The 20,455-nt window shown below is 42.1% G+C and overlaps 1 protein-coding gene across 1 annotated transcript in view; it reads left to right on the forward strand.

Annotated features, from left to right (window-relative positions):
- The first annotated feature begins 6,079 nt into the window (after nucleotides 1-6,079).
- EIF4E3 (eukaryotic translation initiation factor 4E family member 3) overlaps nucleotides 6,080-20,455 on the forward strand; it is a 35,903-nt gene continuing 21,527 nt past the window's right edge. The window contains exon 1 of the mRNA XM_030570042.1: nucleotides 6,080-6,281. Within this exon, the coding sequence (XP_030425902.1) occupies nucleotides 6,112-6,281 (170 nt within the window). The 5' untranslated portion in view covers nucleotides 6,080-6,111. The remainder of the gene's footprint in view (nucleotides 6,282-20,455) is intronic.

Here is a 20,455-nt window from a genome sequence, read left to right on the forward strand (position 1 = left end):
TAAAGGATGCTTTTATTTTATTCTAAACTTTGCTTTGGCTTTTGAATGGTTTGTTTGTCACTCTTTCCACCTACCATCAGCAAGTCTTTTATTTCTCACAATGCCTCAACCCACAGCATTGTCGCAGTCAATGATTCAGTAGTGACTGTAACATAAGGTTTATATCCAGTAGAAATTAGTTTTTATGGCTGCTGGCCCATTCTGTGAGCCTCAAGAATACCAGAATCAGCAACTGAATTGTAAGCAGTACCAGCAAGAGGATCCATTGAACTTGGCGCCTGATCCAAGTCTCATTGGAGTCCATGGATATTTTCATTGACTTCGGTGTGCTTTGGATCAGGAGATGATAGGAGACTCCCAGTTGGTTTAGAATGGAGGTGACTTTTTAAAAAACACAATTTTAACAAGGGTTCAGTCTCAGTTCGTTGGCAGGTATCAGTTATGCCTGAGAACAAACCGAAAAAGAGAACTAGTATATTGCAAGTAAAACCAACTGATGCTTAGTTATAAACTGGATAGTATAAGAAATAACTTGGTACCATGTCTATAGTCATGGTGTAAAATAAATGTCCTTAAATCATTGATAATATTCATGTCCTTAAATACGTTATGAAAAATTAATAATATGTCTTTAGTTAAATTAAGTGCTAATATTACTAGATATGTGCTGGGGAAAATAAATGAACGCACAGTAATACACAGGGTAGTATTACAGTAATCATTCTAGCAATTAGCTAGAGTGAAATCTGACACACCAGTATTGGTTCATTAATTTCTGGTTCCACCAAGCATGATTTCAAGATAGTCTTGAATTACAAGAATGTGGCCGTTTTTGTTTGAATTAATTTAGGCTCAGTCTGGTTCTCTTACACCTGTTTATAACATTCATTACTGAAAACAACTTGACCTACTTTCCATCAACTTTTTTCTTGTAGGTTATTGTAAAATCTTATGACCGTTCATATACTTTTTACAGGTGAGCTCACAATTAGGGTACATTTGTCTACCACAACAGGTCATTCCCAATTGCCTGTACATCAGTCATTCCAGGCTGCTTGTTTTGCCATTCTGAGTGCTGAATTTTTTTCTCTCAGAGAAGTCTTCTAAAGTACTGTCATGTCAAACCTGTGGTCAGTGGACCTTACTGGTGGTCAGCGATGCACTTTCCTGTGGTCCAAAGAGAGCGGACTATCATGTTGTGCTAGTTCTCTTCCTTGCTTCCAGTTGCTAAATTGCACTTTTAAAAAAAAGCTAAAAATTCATCAAATTCGGTCTCATTTTCACATATGCAATTGTGGTCGTTGCCACATCGACCATCTACAACAGCAAATGGGACTGGAGGAGTCCCAAATGAGAGAGGAAAGGATTCCACCAACCAATCTCATGTTTTAAGACAAGAGTGCCCCACTCTAAACTACTCTAAGTTAAGATTAAAGTAGGCGTTTATATTTAATGCTGCCTGCGATGGGTGTCTCTCTTTGCAAATCACAGCCAGCTCTTGCATTTGTGAAACTCCCTCTGAAGTCAGTAACACTTTTGGAGATTGGAAGTGTAGACCCTAAATGTAAATCACCTCTATCCCAATTTTCTGGGCAATATTCAGCACTTCTTCCTGATGCTTCCAAAGAGCCTACTCCAGCATTGTGTGTCTGTAATTACCTGCCCCCAGCATGAAATTGGTTGAGGCTCTGCTATGGCAGAGAGGTGCAAGAACTCAAATTAGATGCAGGAAAGTGCTGCTGGAGGCACACTGCTACAGTTACAGAGCTAGCTGTGCCTCTGTTGCCTCCTGGGTTTCTTTGAGTGGTGCCAGGCCTTGGCCTTTACCTATTCCAGGATGGAATTTTGCAGTTCTCTCACTCTTAGTCTCACCCTCGGCTACAGTAGCCTGTGTATCAGCTGTGCTTATCCAGCTGGTCTAACTTGTTCAGCATCTGTGATGTTTTTTGCCCTTTGGGAGTCTGTGACCAGTGATGTACAGTGATTAAGGCAGCTTTCTTAAAACCAAAGTATTAGTTATTTTAGCAGGAAGAACAAAGCATTAAAGAAAAAAAGGGTTTTAAAACAGTCTACGTGTGTCTGTGCCTTATTGTGATGGTGACCTAGGCAGTTCTAACTTTTTCAGACGCCCCAGCATGTCCCAGTGCCTCAGTCTGGTTCCCCCAAACAATTTACACCTCTCTCAGGAGAAGTTTACTCTTTTTTTAAACTGGCAGAATTCTTTTGTCCTTCTGTGTTCATAGGACTTTTCCTGCCCTGGTCCAAATCAGTTTTGTAGTTTTAGAGATGAAGCAAAATTAAGCAAAGTATCTCTGGCATTGTCCCTTCACGACTCCTAAGTGTTTGTTGAGCCATTTTCTTTCCTTCCTGTTTTTTTCAGACCGACTTTTGTTGTTAACATAATATAGTCAGACAAAAAGTACCCCAAGAACCAGGGCAACATACAATATTCATAAATAATTACAGAGCAGCTCCAAATCCATCACCCACAAAATGTGATAGTAATATATGTCCCACTCCCAACTGTTGTGTTTTTTTTTTTCATCCCTCAGTTAGGAGAACTGAGGTTATGGCATACTCATATATCTCCTCAATTTGGCCATGGCTTAAGGGTTATCAAATTTTTTACTGACTTTATAGATACAGAAAGCAGAAGTTTCCAGTACATACCAGTATTTACTTTGTAAGAGGAGATGGCAAAGGGTGGCTTTTCTCAGTGTGTATCCCTTTAAAAAGAAATCTTTTAACTACATGACAAACATTAAAACAATATTTTAAACAAAAATCCTGTAAAAATCTTTAAATGTTTCAATGATTATTTCCTTAGATTTTTTTCCTCGTTGGTCTGAATTCAAACCTGCTAATGCAAGGAAGTGCTTGTGATGCACAGAGGATTCATCCTAGGGTTGTAGGGGGCAAGTAGTGTTTTCATAGTTGTTCTTTGTTTGATCCACCTAGGAATGTAGCTTTAGCTTCTATCAAAGGCTCCATACAAGCCCCGTAGATAAAGAATGCATTAATCCAGTGCATCATCCGGCTGCACTCCATCTCCCCAGCCAGATTTACCCTCTTCTATAGGATTTCCAGCATTTGTTGTATCCTCTATTCCCCACTGTAGATTTTCTGCCACTGGTAGCCCTCGTTTGCACTGGTGTAAACTAGGGATGAATTTAGATTGTACATGTCTCACTTGGAAAAATGGCTGAGGGCTTGTCTGCATGGGGAAATAGCCAATCTGCACGAGCTTCCCAGGTAGATGCTTTATTCTGGACACTAAGAGGTCTTTTTCTGATTTTAGCTTAATCCAGCGGTTCTCAAACTTCATTGCACCACAACCCCCTTCTGACAACTACATGACCCCAGGAGGGTGGGGGATGAAGCCTGAGCCCACCCGAGCCCCGCCACCCCAGGTGGGGGGCCCAAGCTCAAGGCTTCACCTCCAGGCAGGGAGCCTGTAAACTGAGCCCCGCTACCCAGGACTAAAGCCAAAGCCTGAGCCCTGCCACCCAGGGCTTTAGCCCTCAGGCTTTGGCCCCAGTCCCCAGCAAGTCTAACGCCAGCCCTAGAGACCCACAGTTTGAGAACCCCTGGCTTAATCCATTTTGGAAGGGGATTAAGCTAAACCACAAAATGGCATCAGTGCAAGAGTGTCCAGAAGGAAACTTGTAGCAGAATAGCTATTGCGCTTTAAATTCATTACTAGCTTATTTTGTAATTGACTTCCCCACGTAGACAAGCCCTGAATGTGTGTGATTTGGTTCTCTCTATTTCTGGAGTCTTTTTGTGTACTGTTACTTACAGAGTTCATGATAAAAGCAATTTCTTTTAAAATTGAGAAATAGGGCTTGCAGGCTGGATAGCTCAGTGCTAATGGGATATGGAACATTTCACCTTGATGAGGCCACTGATTTCTGTCTGGTCTAGGTTGATGGTGAACAAAAGCTAGTAACAGCTAGTAATCTGCTGGATTTTGTGAAATGAGTTGGTGGTCTCAGCCTCGTTCCTAGGGCAACAGTGTGCATATGAGAAAATCACCACATCTATTGGCACTGATGGACACATTGGTTGGGAATCTCAGCAAAGCCATACCAATAGCTTAATAGGCATGGAGACTGAACTATTGCCGTCCCAGGGCCTAGACATGGTCTTTCTAGGTCGAGACATTGGGCCCCTTCCTCATCCCCTACTCCTTCTGAGTAAAACAAAAACACACATGGGTTATTTTGGCTGGATAAAGCCCCATATTATGTTCTTTTTGCAAGATTACAATTTTTGATGTTCACCGCCAAAATAAAAGGAGGGTCCACAGCAGGCATATCAATGGATACAGGAATTCAAACTATTCCAAATGGTCATTATCTTCTGCCTTCTATTTTAAGAATAAATTAAATAACAAGAGATGATGCAACTAGTTTTCCAGATCTTATTTGATTTGACAAAGCAGTTAGCAGGTTACATCTGCACAGTATAATCATTAACTTTTTGTTTCCCTGGTAATGTACATCCTGTTTTTTATGGGTGACCTTACTGATGGATTCGTTTTTTAAAAGGAGCATGGTTTTATTGATGTTCTTTTAGGATAAGGTATGTATGAAATTATTCATCCTATTAAATATGCTTTCCAAGAATCCTATACGATTCATGGTCTTCAATCGTGCTATCACTTATGCACCTGCTTAACTTTACTCTGAATAAAATTATTTTGTATTTACTTTTTATTAGAGTAAGGTTCTAGCACGTGTGCTTTCTGAAATATAAGGAACAGCTTTCTATAGACAAAGGTAAATACATTCAATAAAAAAGGATGATATGATATATAGAGAATAAAAAAAATTAAAGATTTGTAATATGCTATGTCCCTCCCAGTGCCTGTATGTGGTCTGCTTATGTCTTTATCCTGCAGATACACATGAGCAGTCCCATGTCACTCCATGGGATGAAACATGCGTTTGTTAGCCAGGTGTTTGCAGGATTAGGCCCTGAAGTCCAGATTTTAAAGGTATTTAGGCACTGCTCTGTCCAGCTCAGCCTTGCATGATCTAAGTGATTTAGGAGCCTACGGGTTTGTCTACATTTGAAAGTTGTATCTGCATAGTTACAATCCATCAGAGGTGTGGAAAAAATGCATTCTTATTGATTGTAGCTATGCTGCATAACCTCCATTGCAGACACAGCTATGCCAATGGCAGAATTCTTCCATCAGCGTAGCTATAGCTAAGACTGTTGAGGGGAAAATCCTTTTATCAGTGTAGACTTTCTGCCCTATGAGGCTGTGCCAACATAGCAATGCATGTATAATTTCCATAGTCTAGACATACCCCAGTCTCATTTTGGAAAGGGGACTTAGGAGCTAAAGTCCCAGTGACAGTGAGGTCAATGTGTGAATTGGTCTGCCCACAGAGCCTACCGCAGGATCAGGGCCTTAGGCTGGGAGTTCTTTTGGACAAGGAATCTTTCTCCAACTGTAATGCATATGCAACTGGCAAACTTTCCAGTGTGGTATGAGTGTGCAATAATGGAACATGGATGATTTGCTTTTAAAAAACGGTTCTCCCTCATTTGAAGATGGTGACGTGTGTGCCCTTCTATGTCCCTGCATTTGTGGGGGTGTCTGTGTCTTTTTCCTTGTCGGTAGTGATCGGTATCCTGGAGTGGTGCACGGGCCTGCCTGTGTCCCTCTGTCGGTGTGTCCTCCCCCCTTCCCATCTGTCTGTCTCCTTCCATGAGGCGTAGGGTTGCCAATTTAGGTTGGACGTCTTCCTTGGAGATTTCATCTCAGGACATAATATTTAAGGACAGATTTAATTTTAAGTCCTGGAGACTCCAGAGCAATCCTGGAGGGCTGGCAAGGCTACTAGGCTCTAGGTGTCTGTCCCTCTCACTGCCTGAGTCTCACTCTTTGTCGGTGTGTCTGTCCCTCCCCCAAACATCCCTGCCCGCCGTGCCTGTCCCCCTCCCTCTGGGGGTCCCGATGGCTGCCCCCGACCCTATCTCCTCCCCTGCCCGCCCGTGTCCCTGCCGGCGCGGCGCCCCCTGCTGCCCGGCGCGGGGGTGGCAGGCCGGGGACGAGAGGCCCTGACAGCCTGGGCCGGCGGGAGGAAGCGCAGGGCAATGGCGCTGAGCCCCCCCGAGAGCCAGCCGGGCCCGGAGCCCCCGCACCCGCCGCCGGAGCAGGAGGGCGACGAGGACCCGGTGCCCATCAACCACCAGCAGCTGCGGAGCCTGGAGCCCGAGCCGGGCGGGATCCCGCTGCACTCGCCATGGACCTTCTGGCTGGACAAGTGAGTGCCGGGCCGCCGCGATACCCCCGGGCCCGGGGACCCTCCGCGATACCCCCCCCCCGCCTGATCCCGGGCCCGGGGACCCTCCGCGATACCCCCCCCCGTCCGCCTGAGCCAGGGACCCTCCGAGATGCCCGCCCGCCTGATCCCGGGCCCGGGGACCCTCCGCGATACCCCCCCGCCCGCCTGAGCCAGGGACCCTCCGCGATGGGCCCGGGGACCCTCCGTGATACCCCCCCGGCCGCCTGAGCCAGGGACCCTACGCGATACCCCCTCGCCGGGACCACCTGAGCCGCGGGACCCTCAGCCAGGCCCCGTGAGACCCCCTCGTCCCCAGGCCCTGGGACCCTCCACGATAGCCCCTCGCCGGGACCCCCCGCCTGACCCCCGCCCCTGGGCCTAGGGACCCTCCGCGATACCCCCCCCCCGGGGACTCTCTGCTAGGCCCCCTGAGACAGCTCCCCCCCCCAGGGACCTTCTGTGAGACACCTCCCCCCCACCCCCAGCATAGGCACCTCTGTCCTGAGCAGGGTCCTGCTAGACCCCCAGGCCCAGGGCTCAACGCTGCTGTCTCTCTCAGACAGGGGGTGGGAAGTGGGTCTGGTCTTCTCTGCCTTGCAGGCTCTGCCAGCTCCATAACCCCCAACCCCAAATACATGGGGCTGAGCAGCAGGGGGGACCCTCTCGGAGCCTAGACTAGAAGCCCCCCACTGCTCCTAACTGTCCCAACCCACTCACCTCCACACTCCTAACTGCCACAGTCCAGACTCAAACCTGACACCACTCCACTCCATTCCTAACTACCCAGCTTAAGAGTGAAAGTTTGATGCCTGCTCCCATTTTTGACTGCCTCACCCTAAAGCCAAAGCGCACACATCTTTACCCAAACTTCATAATGGGAGATTGGCTTGTTGTCCTACAGAACTGGGTTGTAACCAGAGAATGAGTCCAGGAGCCATAAATAAAAAGCTTCTTCCTATTAGTCAGCTGTGGCCTCAAACTAATACAATTTCTTACAACATCTTGGATTTCATTAGCACCTTTCCCCCCACAGGGCTTTACAAACTAATGTTCAACATGTATTCAGGGATCATTTCAGCTGTTGCTGAAATGTTGCCATGCTTATGGTAGCTGTTTAACCTGTGAACAAAACAACTCGCAGCACAACAAATTAGAACATGAAGTGAAGGAGGACAGTAATAAAATCAAAAATTCCTTGTAATGCTGACACTTAATAAGATCATAAATGAATTTTTAAAGGAGTAAGAGCTCACCAAGTTTCCTGAAATACTCTTATTGCTAGTTATTGAGCATCTGCAGTGCAATGAGTGCAGTACAGAACAAGAAATTGTCCCAGTGCCATAGTGTTCATGATCTAAATTGAACACTGACAATGCAGTTCAGATGCTACAAGCCATCTATATATAATGTTTTAGCAAATTAAGTTGTATTTGTTTTATGGTAAACAACCTAGACTGTTTTGGTAAATAAGTATCCATTGATTACTGCTATTACTCACAACATACTCTAGGGTTTTGATATGATGTTCTTTTTAAAAATAAGCGTAAAAACACTGAAAAACAGCTCTGATCTTTACCGGTGTCTTTTGTAACCTGGGTTGAATGATGGTGAGTTATTTGTCTCACCCTGACTTTCATGTGTACTACACATGGGAAAACTTTCTATAGGTAGCTAGTATAGACATTAAATCAACAAAACTTTTTTATATACCGCAAGTTGATAGCTTTAACTTTTTCTAATACTATAGTCATAACATTAAGAAAATACATTTCAGAAATGGCTTTTCTTCGTAGTATAATAAACAAACATTGATTCAGGTAATAGTGTTGTTTCAAGCCCTAAATTTAGACATAATGCTTGTAAGGGAAATAACAGAGTGAAAGCTGTTATTTCACTTAAGGCATGTACACACCTTGATAGTTTCTTTAATGCCGCCTTCCCCGACTTTAGCGTGATTATATGTGGGTGCAGGGATTTACCTACACTGAGTTTATTTGAAGGACTGTGGCCTACATTTATAATCTTTTAAAAACTGTATCAACTCACTTCTTATAGATGGTCCAGCAGAAGTGAGATTTTTGGAGGAATTAGCTAAATCTTACATTAGTTAAGCAAAGCGAATATCTAATTGCCACCTAACATTTTACCTACTTGACTTTTTTTAGGAGGTTTACCTTACTCTAGAGACTAACAAATTTATTTGAGCATAAGCTTTTGTGGGCTATAGCCCACTTCATCGACACGGAGAGCCGCGAACATCGATCCCGTGCCGTCTGGACGGGTGAGTAATCCGATCTTAGCTATTCGACTTCAGCTACGTTATTCACGTAGCTGAAGTTGCGTATCTAAGATCGATTCCCCCCCCCCAGTCTGGACCAGCCCTAATGAGAGTGATCAGTTAAGTGAACTATTACCAGCAGGAGAGAGAAACTTTTTGTAGTGGTAATCAAAATGGTCCATTTGCAGCAGTTGACAAGAAGTTGTGAGGAACAGTGGTGGTGGTGGGGTGGGAATAAACATGGGGAAATAGTTTTACTTTGTGTAATGACCCATCCACTCCTATCTTTATTCAAGCCTAATTTAATGGTGTCCATTTTGAAAATTAATTCCAATTCAGCGGTCTCTCACTGGAATCTGTTTTTGACTTTTTTTGTTGTAATATTGCCACTTTTAGATCTGTAATCAAGTGACCAGGGAGATTGAAGTGTATATCTATCTTCCTACTGTATTTTCCACTGCATGCATCCGATGAAGTGGGCTGTAGCCCACGAAAGCTTATGCTCAAATAAATTTGTTAGTCTCTTAAAATGCCACAAGTACTCCTGTTCTTTTTGTGGATACAGACTAACACAGCTGCTACTCTGAAACCTTACCTTACTCTATAGCTGAAACATGGGTAAGGCTACGTTTTAGTCACAGGTATTTTTAGTAAAAGTCACGGGCAGTAAACAAAAATTTACGGCCCGTGACCTGTCCATGACTTTTACTGTATACCCCTGACTAAAACTTGGGCGGGCAATGTGTGTCGGAAGGAGGGCAGCCTGGGTACTGGGGGCGTAGGGCGGGCCGCGAGCTGCGAAGCCAGTGCTCTGGGCTGAGGCAGTGTGCAGTGCTGCCTGGCCATGCCTCCGCATGGCAGCTGAGCAAGGGGGATGTCGTTGCTTCTGGGGAGCCCCCCAGGTAAGCGCCACCCACAGCCCACCTCGCCCCATCCCATGCCCCAACCTCCTGCCAGTGCTCACACCCAAACTCTGCTACTGCTGGGGGGAGGGGTGTGGTAGCCCGAGACTGCCCCAGCAGTAGCCGGTGTGATTGGCGCAGGAGCTGCCCGAGCTGCCCCTGAGCTGCTGCAGAAGTCATGGAGGTCATGGAAAGTCATGGAATCCATGACTTATGTGCCCTCCATGACAAACCCGCAGTCTTAAACGTGGGCAATTATCAGCGCTGGAATTGATACTGATGAGGCTTGCAGATGGACATACAGGAACAATGCAAAACCCACAAGAGTTCAGAAATTATGTGACAGCATGAGGAAGAGGCTTCAATCTTTGACGTTTTACAACTATCCTCTTTGGAGAAATACAATCTTTTAAAAAAAGAATCGCAAGTTCTTTTCTATCCTAGTATCTCTGGTAAAAAAATATCTTCACTGTGTCTTATTAACTGTTTAATTGAGAAATGTGGAGAAACCTTTGAGAACACACAAGAGGATGTTCTGATCCTGCAAACACTCACTTGAGTAATCCCACTGGGTTTAAGTCATAAGTATATGCAGGATCAAGGCCTAAAGTGTTAAATAACCATTCAGACCCTGCTGGAGTTAGCTACCCTGAAGCTGATTTGTCAGTTGCATTTGTTCCCAGTTGATCTACACAGCCATTTGAAGATGTGCATGTTTATCTCTTGTGGCCAACAGCAAAGAAAGTTTAAGATCCATGTCAAATTATTGAATTATATATTATGAAATGTTTAAAAAGCCCATTCTATTTCAGAACTTTTTAAATTTAAATTGATTTTTTACTAACTTTTGCCTTAACTACGTCCATATAAGTACATATGATAGTGTACATTTTTGCTTATTTTAAATTACTAAAAATAGTGAAATTAAACACAGCAGAACTGGAAGATATGTTTTTGTGTTACGGAGTTGTCTGACAAGCCCCTTCTAACCAGTTAGGAGTTGAAGATTGTGCAATATGTAATTCTAAAGGTATGGCTCAGAAGTCAAAAGTTTCTAGTGGTCTTAATACTCATAATACATAAAATATTATTTTTGTGCATTTACTAATAATAAGGAAGAGTTGAACAAATAATGGAATAATAAGGAAGAGGTGAACAAATAATGGATTAATGTCAAGAGAGAAGGATGGCAGAAAACAGAATAGGTGTTTTATACATTAAAAATAAATATAAGCTTAAAGCATAAAAACAGAAGGTAGCTTTTGATACGCAGGGCCCCAATCCTGCACTTATCTTTGTGTGGGCAGACCTCTGTGCTTATGCAAAGTCTCATTGAAGTGGCTATGGGCAGAGGCATTGGAGGCATCCACCTGTGCAGACCTGATTGTTGTAGGATCAGTGCTTAGGCTTGTACCATCTGTAATGAGTTGTAAATAACTGAAATATATCCAAACAGTGCACAACTTTATCTATAAATGCAAACATATTTTTCATTTGCTTCTAAAACCACTTAATGTGGGTTGGTGAAGAGACTATCTCATGACAGGGAATAGTATTTTTGCCTACCATTAAATATAATGTTACTCCAGACTTGTTTTGAAATGCTAGATGAAGTGGCTGCTAAGTATCAAGAAAACACTGAGGTAGGTGTGTAGAATTGTCTGTAACCTCTGGTAACTAAATTACAAAACTGTATTGAGGGAGAGAGTTATAACATACTTTAAAAGACTTTCAAGGAATTTATACATCTGCATCAAGTCCATATCTCAGAGAAATAATATATATATCGGATAAATAATAATTTATAACACGTGTGCGTGCGCGCACACACACATTACTAGTGCCTGGATGATTTGGCAAATGGATGATTTAAATTTAATCTCATTTTATTATAATAGTAATTTGATTAATATTTCCTGCTTTGAAAAATAAATGTCTCTGCTTCACCTCCAGCTTTTTTTAAAAAAGATGATATAACGTTTTAAAAAGTGATAGAACATCACCTAATAGTAGAATTTTGCAAGTGTTCCAAAACTAGAAAGGAGCATTTAGCACATGAAAATTAAACTGTTTTCCTCCTCCTTTTGCAGGGCCACTAGTCTGCGCCTGCTATAGTTTACCTGCTTTTGTTGTTTGTTGTAAAACTGCAGTATGAACTGCATTGGTGACATTGTATTGCCCATGGACCTCCATTGGGTCTTACAGATGCCTGTCACTCCAACTCAGCAAACTGATCCGTACTAATGCACCCTTACGCCCACATGGGGCTCAGGCTCTGCACAGGTGTAGGGTTCTGCTCACATGAATCAGCTTTCAGGATCTTGGGCCTTTGAGTGAAAGGCAAGTCTTGTGGTTTTTACAATACTCTGCAGTCTTGCAAGTTTTCAAAAATGATCATGCTCCATAGGGTATAAGCATTTTAAAAACAGTGCTTTAAAAATGAAGACTCTTGTTAGGCAGTTAGCAGTTTCCTGGTGCATGTGATGTCTGGGTTATTGTGTTAAATGAGAATTGGACAGATCTTGTGGAAAAATTCTTGGATTTGGGGTCTTGCAGATACTAAGGTGGCTTGAGGCATTCAGAACAATTGTTTCATTCGATTTTGGAATTTAGATCTGCAGATCATCTTTGTATAAAAAACAAAGCTACAACTGAAGCTAATATATATGCCCATTTACACATGTATATCAGTTTCATATGTCAGTATTGAGCAAATTTTATAGCAGTTAATAAGCCCCAGAAAACTTGAACACAGCCTATAATATGACCAATGTACAACAATTTATGGTTAATGCTACACTGAGTAAAAACCTTTCTAACTAAACTAAAAGAATATGCTAGTAGCACTAGCTGCTAGTTTTCAAGCTGTGCTAGGAAAAGACTACAGCTGGATCCAGCAATCTGATCTGTGGGTAACTTCTCCAGAGCCCCAGTTACTTCAGTGGGACTCCACATGGGTGCACGGGTCTGCTAAGAAGGTTAGATGGTAGGATCATGACCTAATGCTGTTCCTGCATGACTGCTAAAGCAATGCTTTTAAGCTAAATTACTTATGTTATAAGCATAGATTAATAGTGTAACAAAAAAACCACAAACCTCTTTGTTTTTAAAAAAGAAAAAATATCAGTCGATGTAGTTTCTTGTGACTAAACATTGACAAATTTAGTGCAGTGTTGTTAATCCACTCCAGGGAAGTGAAAACTTTTTTATATACACCACTTATCCTGTCAAAATTTTAGATTTCCTTTATCCCTTTAACATTATTATGAGCTTTGTAATTACAAATAAAGGGTTTAAAATTATAGTTTTAAACATTTCCACCAATCAATTAAATCTGTGTATTTTAGTGACCATTTTGAAATTATACAATTGTGGATATAACATATTTGAAACAATTTAGAATTTTTAATAGCTTCTCCTGCAGCAAACCGTTAGTTGTCTAGGCATCTATATCAGCTATCTAGGATCATGAAGAGGTGGCTTGCAATGAAAAACATTAGTAATATAAAAATGTTCAGCTTAGCAAGTATCAGAGGGGAAGCCGTGTTAGTCTGGATCTGTAAAAGCAGCAAAGAATCCTGTGGCACCTTATAGACTAACAGACGTTTTGGAGCATGAGCTTTCGTGGGTGAATACCCACTTCGTCAGATGCATGTAGTGGAAATTTCCAGGGGCAGGTATATATATGCAGGCAAGCTAGAGATAATGAGGTAGTTCAATCAGGGAGGATGAGGCCCTGTTCTAGCAGTTGAGGTATGAAAACCAAGGGAGGAGAAACTGGTTTTGTAATTGGCAAGCCATTCACAGTCTTTGTTTAATCCTGAGCTGATGGTGTCAAATTTGCAGATGAACTGAAGCTCAGCAGTTTCTCTTTGAAGTCTGGTCCTAAAGGTTTTTTGCTGCAGGATGGCCACCTTAAGGTCTGCTATAGTGTGGCCAGGGAGATTGAAGTGTTCTCCTACAAGTTTTTGTATATTGCCATTCCTAATATCTGATTTATGTCCGTTTATCCTTTTCCGTAGAGACTGTCCAGTTTGGCCAATGTACATAGCAGAGGGGCATTGCTGGCATATGATGGCGTATATTACATTGGTGGACGTGCAGGTGAATGAACCGGTGATGGTGTGGCTGATCTGGTTAGGTCCTGTGATGGTGTCGCTGGTATAGATATGTGGGCAGAGTTGGCATCGAGGTTTGTTGCATGGATTGGTTCCTGAGCTAGAGTTCCTATGGTGCGTGTGAAGTTACTGATGAGAATATGTTTCAGGTTGGCAGGTTGCCTGTGGGTGAGGATTGGCCTGCCACCTAAGGCCTGTGAAAGTGTGCGATCATTGTCCAGGATGGGTTGTAGATCCCTGATGATGAGTTGGAGAAGTTTTAGCTGAGGACTGTATGTGATGGCCAGTGGAGTCCTGTTGGTTTCTTTCTTGGGTTTGTCTTGCAGTAGGAGGCTTCTGGGTACACGTCTGGCTCTGTTGATCTGTTTCCTTATTTCCTCGTGCGGGTATTGTAGTTTTGAGAATGCTTGGTGGAGATTTTGTAGGTGTTGGTCTCTGTCTGTTTATACCTGCCCCTGGAAATTTCCACTACATGCATCTGACGAAGTGGGTATTCACCCACGAAAGCTCATGCTCCAAAACGTCTGTTAGTCTATAAGGTGCCACAGGATTCTTTTCAGCTTAGCAAGTGCTTTGTGACAGTTTTTGTAGTTTTGAAGTCATTCTTTGTCTATATTCAGGTTGGATTACCAGATTTGGCTGGTTGCTAGTGGGTGCTTCTGAGTGTACATTTTGGAGGTAAATATTTTGCTTTTCTAGACCAAAAACATTTGCATCTAAATATTTAGGGTGAAATTTGCAGAAGTTCTCAACATTTGGTCTAACTCTCCTCCCATCAAAACCAGTGGTAAAACTCCCATTGATGTCTGTGGGAACCGAGTTATGTCAGTGCTGAGCACGTCTGAAAATCTGACCCTTAATTCTTGCAGATAAAGTCTGAGCCGCAAGTCACTGTTAGACACTGATAGTGAGAATGTCCTGAGTAGCATTAGAAAATAAAAAATGGGATATAAATCCTAATGGCTCAGGCATAATAATAAGGAACCACTGGTTCACCACTAACTGGTGAATACTGGGTAAGAAAAAAACCTTCATGTCCGGGCAAGTTATTTAAAGTGCCAGGTTTCTTGCACTTTTGTCCCAAGCAACTTTATTGCTTACTGTCAAAGAAAACACATGAGGATAGGTGGACTTCTGGGTCCCATGTGGTCTGGCAACTCCTTTCTTGTTGCATTAATTTTTCCCCTGCTAAGAGCCTAATGGCCATGCAGTATTTGGGAAAGGAACACCCAGCCTCAGAGCAAGATGCAAGGTGGACTAGATTGGTTAGCATAAGTGGTTAGCTCATATTGTAAGGGACCGTTCAAGATAGAGTGGCGTGTTAACACCTCTGCCGTCCTAGGACAAAAAGAGGGGAATACAGGTTGTTGTAATAAGCCATAAGTCCAGTGTCTTTGTTCAGTCCATGATTTTTGGCACATAGCAGAGTAATGTTATTTTATCAGTAGATTGTTCATAGAATTCTAAAAGAAAATATCACATGGCATATATAAAGAAGTGAAATAAGATAATAACCAGACCCAAAAACAAAAAGCATGAAACATCCTGTGTTTAAACGATTGGTATCTTATTGGCCAAGTAAATACTTTAGTTACTGACTTTTTATTAATGATAAAATTGTTGATAGTACATTTTTTTCACATAAGTATGTGCGAGACTTTTTGTATATTCCACCTTATAAGGGAATAAAACAGTATCCTAACCGATAGGAGTGGGGCAAGGGATGTTGTAACTGTTTCCGTAAGAGAGGAGCAAATGAAAGACACTGTTTTGCCATGGCGAACAATTTTCAAGGCATTTGTTGTCAATGTCTGCTTTTGTCTGCATCTATTATTAAAATTAGGATAAATCCTTCATTGTCAGGTAGATGATCCAAATGGCCTAATATTAGTTTTATCCTTCAACTTCAGTAATTCGGTGCTTAAAATTATGTTGTTCCTTAGTACATAGAATTTAGCAATGAAGAGCTATAAAGATTAATTTCTGGCCTTCACAGAAAGGTGAATGGCACTTTTGCTTTACCTGTTTTGAAAATATGAAGGTGATTGGACAGAAAGAGTTCTAAAGCTGTCCTGTATTTTAGTCTTGGCATCAAAGATTTAGGGGAGATTAACAATGGGCAATCAGTTGCCAACCCCCTATTGAACAGCAATAATAGTTGTGCTAACTAGCAAAATCACCCCCATAAACATTTTTTAAAATTGATATATGCTATGGTACTAAACTAATATAAAATAAATACTGATGCACATGTATTCTAATAAGTTGGTGCATAAACTGGACAGTAGCACAAGGATATATTTCAGTTCATCAGCATCTTATATAAAATACACTGATTCTTAGAACCACATGCACAAAACCCACCAGCTTTTTGGTGGTAAATAAGCCCAATGAGCCTTCTTGCCATATGCTTCAGAAAGTGGCTGTTGATGCACTGGGGGCTATAGGGGATCACAAACTATATATGGGTCAACAATATAGTACTGTTGCAAAAAAAAGAACAAACATCATTTAGGGGTGTATTAGCAGCAGAGATGTGTGCAAGACACAGGAATTAATTCTTCTATTAATCACTGATAAGATCTAAAATGGAGTATTGTGTCCAGTTCTGAGCATCCTACTTAAGGAAAAATGTGAACAAATTGGTGCCCAGAAGAGAGCAACAAAAACAATTAAAGATCTAGAAATCATGACCTATGAGAAAAGATTGAAAAAATTGGGTTTGTTTAGTCTGGAGAAGAGAAGACTGAGAGGAGGAGGGGAATATGATACCAGTCTTCAAGTACATAAAAGATTGTTATAAGGAGGAGGGTGATACATTGTTCTCCTTAGCTACTGAGGACAGGACAAAAAGTAATGGGCTTAAATTGCAGTAAGGAAGATTTAGGTTAGACATCAGGAAAAACTTCCTAACTGTAAAGATAGTTAAGCATTGGAACAACTTACCTAGGGAGGTTGTGTAACCTCCATCCTTGGAGGTTTTTAAGAGCAGGTTAGACAAACACCCATCAGGAATGGTCTAGATCAGTGAGGCTCAGACCTCAGTGGTTCAGGAGCCAAGTTAGTGATCAGCCTTACCCAAAAGAGCCACAGTAGTGAGAATTCTTTGTTTCATTTTCTATAGTACTATTCATATTTAAACAGTATGATGTGGAAATATTTAGTTTATATATATATATATATATATATATATATATATATATATATATATATATATATATATATATATATATATATATCATAGCAACATGACTGACCATATATTATTTTATCTACTACAATTGGTTAATAACAGAGTAAAAGCATCCTGATTGGTTAATAACTTAGGTTGGCTAATATCATGTGATTGAAGAGTCACCTGCAGCTCACAAGCCTCAGTCTGAGTATCAGTGGTCTAGATCAGGGGTTGGCAACCTTTCAGAAGTAGTGTGCCAAGTCTTCATTTACTCACTCTGATTTAAGGTTTCGCGTGCCAGTAATACATTTAAATCTTTTTAGAAGGTCTCTTTCTATAAGTCTTTAATATGCCACTAAACTATTGTTGTATGTAAAGTAATTAAGGTTTTTAAAATGTTTAAGAAGCTTCATTTAAAATTAAAATGCAGAGCCCCCTGGACCGGTGGCCAGAACCCAGGCAGTGTGAGTGCCACTGAAAATCAGCTCGTGTGCCACAGGTTGCCTACCTCGGTCTAGATAATACTTAATCCTGGATCAGTGCAGGGTGGGGGATTAGATGACTATCAAGGTCCCTTCCTGTCCTACATTTCTATGATTCTAAAGGAAGCCTTTTATAACTAACATAACTTAACATATCTTGTAATAATCTCTGTGGTGTCTAAGAACCTTTTGGTCAGAATAAGATGTGCTGAGTCAGACTGAATGGACAGAGAGGAGGCATATATGTTGAATCTTGAATTATGACAGCTTCTCTACTGTTGGAACACCAATAGAGGCTCACGCTGCCTCTGTCTAGAACAGGGGTCGGCAACCTTTCAGAACTGGTGTGCCGAGTCTTCATTTATTCACTCTGATTTAAGTTTCTGTGTGCCGGTAATACATTTTTATGTTTTTAGAAGGTCTCTTCTTACTAATGTTTTTCATTGCAAGTGGCATCAGCGAGAGGTGTTGCTGCTGAAATTCGGGAGCAACGCCTCTCGATGACATCACTTGTCGGCAACAAGTGTCGTCATCAAGAGGCGTCCCCGCCAAAATGCCGCTCTGGCATTTTAGCGGGTGCTCTCCCGGGGGCCAGGACGCGGGCACATTAAGTTGCTCTCGTGGACGCCATGGCGCCTGCGGACGCCATGTTGGGGACCCCTGATCTAGACTGACCTCTTGCACTTTCAGGTATTGAAACACTAGGCACCTCAAATTCTGTCAGTGTTTTCTGTACATTTTGCAGCAAGATTAGACATTTCTCCATTCTTCTAGCTGTTGTCTGTATTTTGGATACTTGTTCTTCATCTCAAGTTGTGGCTTGGGCTACTGTTTTCTGTCCCATAAACAAATGTGTAATTCCATTTAGTGTGGCAAGTAGTTCAAAGCTAAAATTTCCAAATTGACCATTGCTTGCATTTTAGGACTTTCAGCAGTTTCGTTCTCACTAGTCCAATAATGCTTTTTTGTAGAAAAACAATTTTTTCACAAATAAACAATGTAGAAGTACAGAGGAGTATTCTTAAGGACCTTGAAAATGATTTTAAAGTGAGTTAGATAGCAACTCAACCAAGATCACTGGGCCATTTTAGTATAGTTATGGTACGCGCTTTTCTTTAAATGTTAATTTTTTCTTTGCAGCTTAGATATTTTTCTGTTCTTTCATTTGTGTTAGTGCTCACGACAGAAGATTGATGTCATTTGCTAGTGTTGGGCGTAATACTGAAATATGCTATGCAAGCTTGTCCACACAGCACCTGTAGTGCTTGTCAGTCAAGCTGCTAAAAATAAGCAGCGAATAGTCTTCCACCTAAACCTTAAAATGAGTAATGTGGTGGTTGGTTGTTATTCTCTAATGTTTCTCGAGAACATGTGATTTGTAGCTATCAAAACGAATGATTTTATGGCCCCAAAGTGGAGTACTCTGTTCTTTATTCCCCAAGAGATATTTGAAGCGGCATAAAAATGTGATAAATATCCACTGCTGACACCCTGCTGCCTTTTGAAGTTTACTGTTTCATAATGTTTATTTACCTTTCATGGGAATAGGTTTTTGTCTTACCACAACACTACAATTGCAACATCAGTGAACGTACGTGAGGATGATGATGCAATGTATAGTAAGGCAAAATTATGTCCATGTATGACTGTGAAGTTAGGAAACAGGCAAAGGGAAAGCATGTCAGAACTAATTTTTCAGACCATTATCTGATCCATGTAAAAACAAAACAATCTGCCCTTGTCTTTTGACAGAGTTACAGTGTAAGAAGCACAAAATGTTAGAGACTCTAAGATGCGAGAAGAGACAAAATACCGTTGTTGCAAATGATAGCCACATTATTTTACACTGATCAGTAAAGAGTTGCGTGAATGCAGTAAAAGTTGTGCAAGGACTATGACCCTTATTTAAGCAATCTTCTGGCCTCAGAGACTACTTCTGTGTATTGCTAAATATGTTGACTGTCAGCCTACTCTCCATATATTAGCAAAATCTTTCTGTTATGAAAATGATTTTTTTTGCTAAATTAAGACCAGTTTCCCTGGACTTACAATACTCAGAAAGTAAGAGGTGTGGGTGTGTGTGTGTGTGTGTGTGTGTGTGTGTGTGTGTGTGTGAAGAACATCTTCATTTGTCACTGTAATAATTCATTCAGGGGACATAGGGCAAATATTTCTTTTTAATTTATCAGATTTGCTGACAGAATGTCACTTTCAGTAAAATTTTCATAGTGTATAAAACACTCCCATTAAAAATAATAGACATTGTACTGAACCCATGACTACTTTAGAAACAATGTGACACCAGTGTAACTGTTCTAACATTTATTTAAACAGTTTTCTCATTGGGTCCATCAGCACAATGCAATGTCTATGCCATTGTATCAGCAGAGAAATGGTTAAACATATGTTGTTGTCTGCTCTGCACTGAAGAAAAAAATAAGTTCTTCTTCGAGTGATTGCTCACATCCATTCCAGTTAGGTGTGCGCGCCGTGCGTGCACGTTTGTCGGAAACTTTTTACCCTAGCAACTCCAGTGGGCCGGCAGGTCGCCCCCTAGAGTGGCGCCGCCATGGCACCTGATATATACCCCTGCCGGCCCACCCGCTCCTCAGTTCCTTCTTACCGCTGTGTCAGTCGTTGGAACTGTGGAGCGCGGCACAGCTGTCCTCCACGTCCCTAGCTCTCCTTGTTCTACGGTTGATAGTTGTAGTTAGTAGTTAAGTGTAGTTAGTTATATAGTTAATAGTGTAAATAATATTGTAGATATTTGTTAGCCGGTTTGGGCCGTAGCCCTTCCCGGCACCCGGCACCGGGCTCATGCCTGGTTCGCCGGGCTTCAAGCATTGTGCGGCCTGTAAGAAGCCGATGCCGACCAGCGACCCTCACGACGCGTGTCTAAATTGCCTGGGGGAATCGCACAGATCGGACAAGTGCCGCATTTGCAAGGCTTTTAAGCCTAGAACAAAGAAGGAGAGAGACCAGAGACTTAGGACTCTCCTCATGGAAGCGGCACTTGACCCGGCAGCTTCGCAGGCCGTCATCTCGACACCGGCACCGGATCACGCCGGCACCGGAAAGACTCCCCGGCACCGACCTTCCCCGGCACCGGGTGCAGAAGCAAGACCCTCGAAGTCTGCAACTCCATCCAGGCAGACTCGAGTGGAGCGCCCGGCACCGACATCTGCCGCGGCGCTACCG

This window comes from Gopherus evgoodei, chromosome 7 (assembly GCF_007399415.2).
Source record: "Gopherus evgoodei ecotype Sinaloan lineage chromosome 7, rGopEvg1_v1.p, whole genome shotgun sequence".
Taxonomy (NCBI): Eukaryota; Metazoa; Chordata; order Testudines; family Testudinidae; genus Gopherus; species Gopherus evgoodei.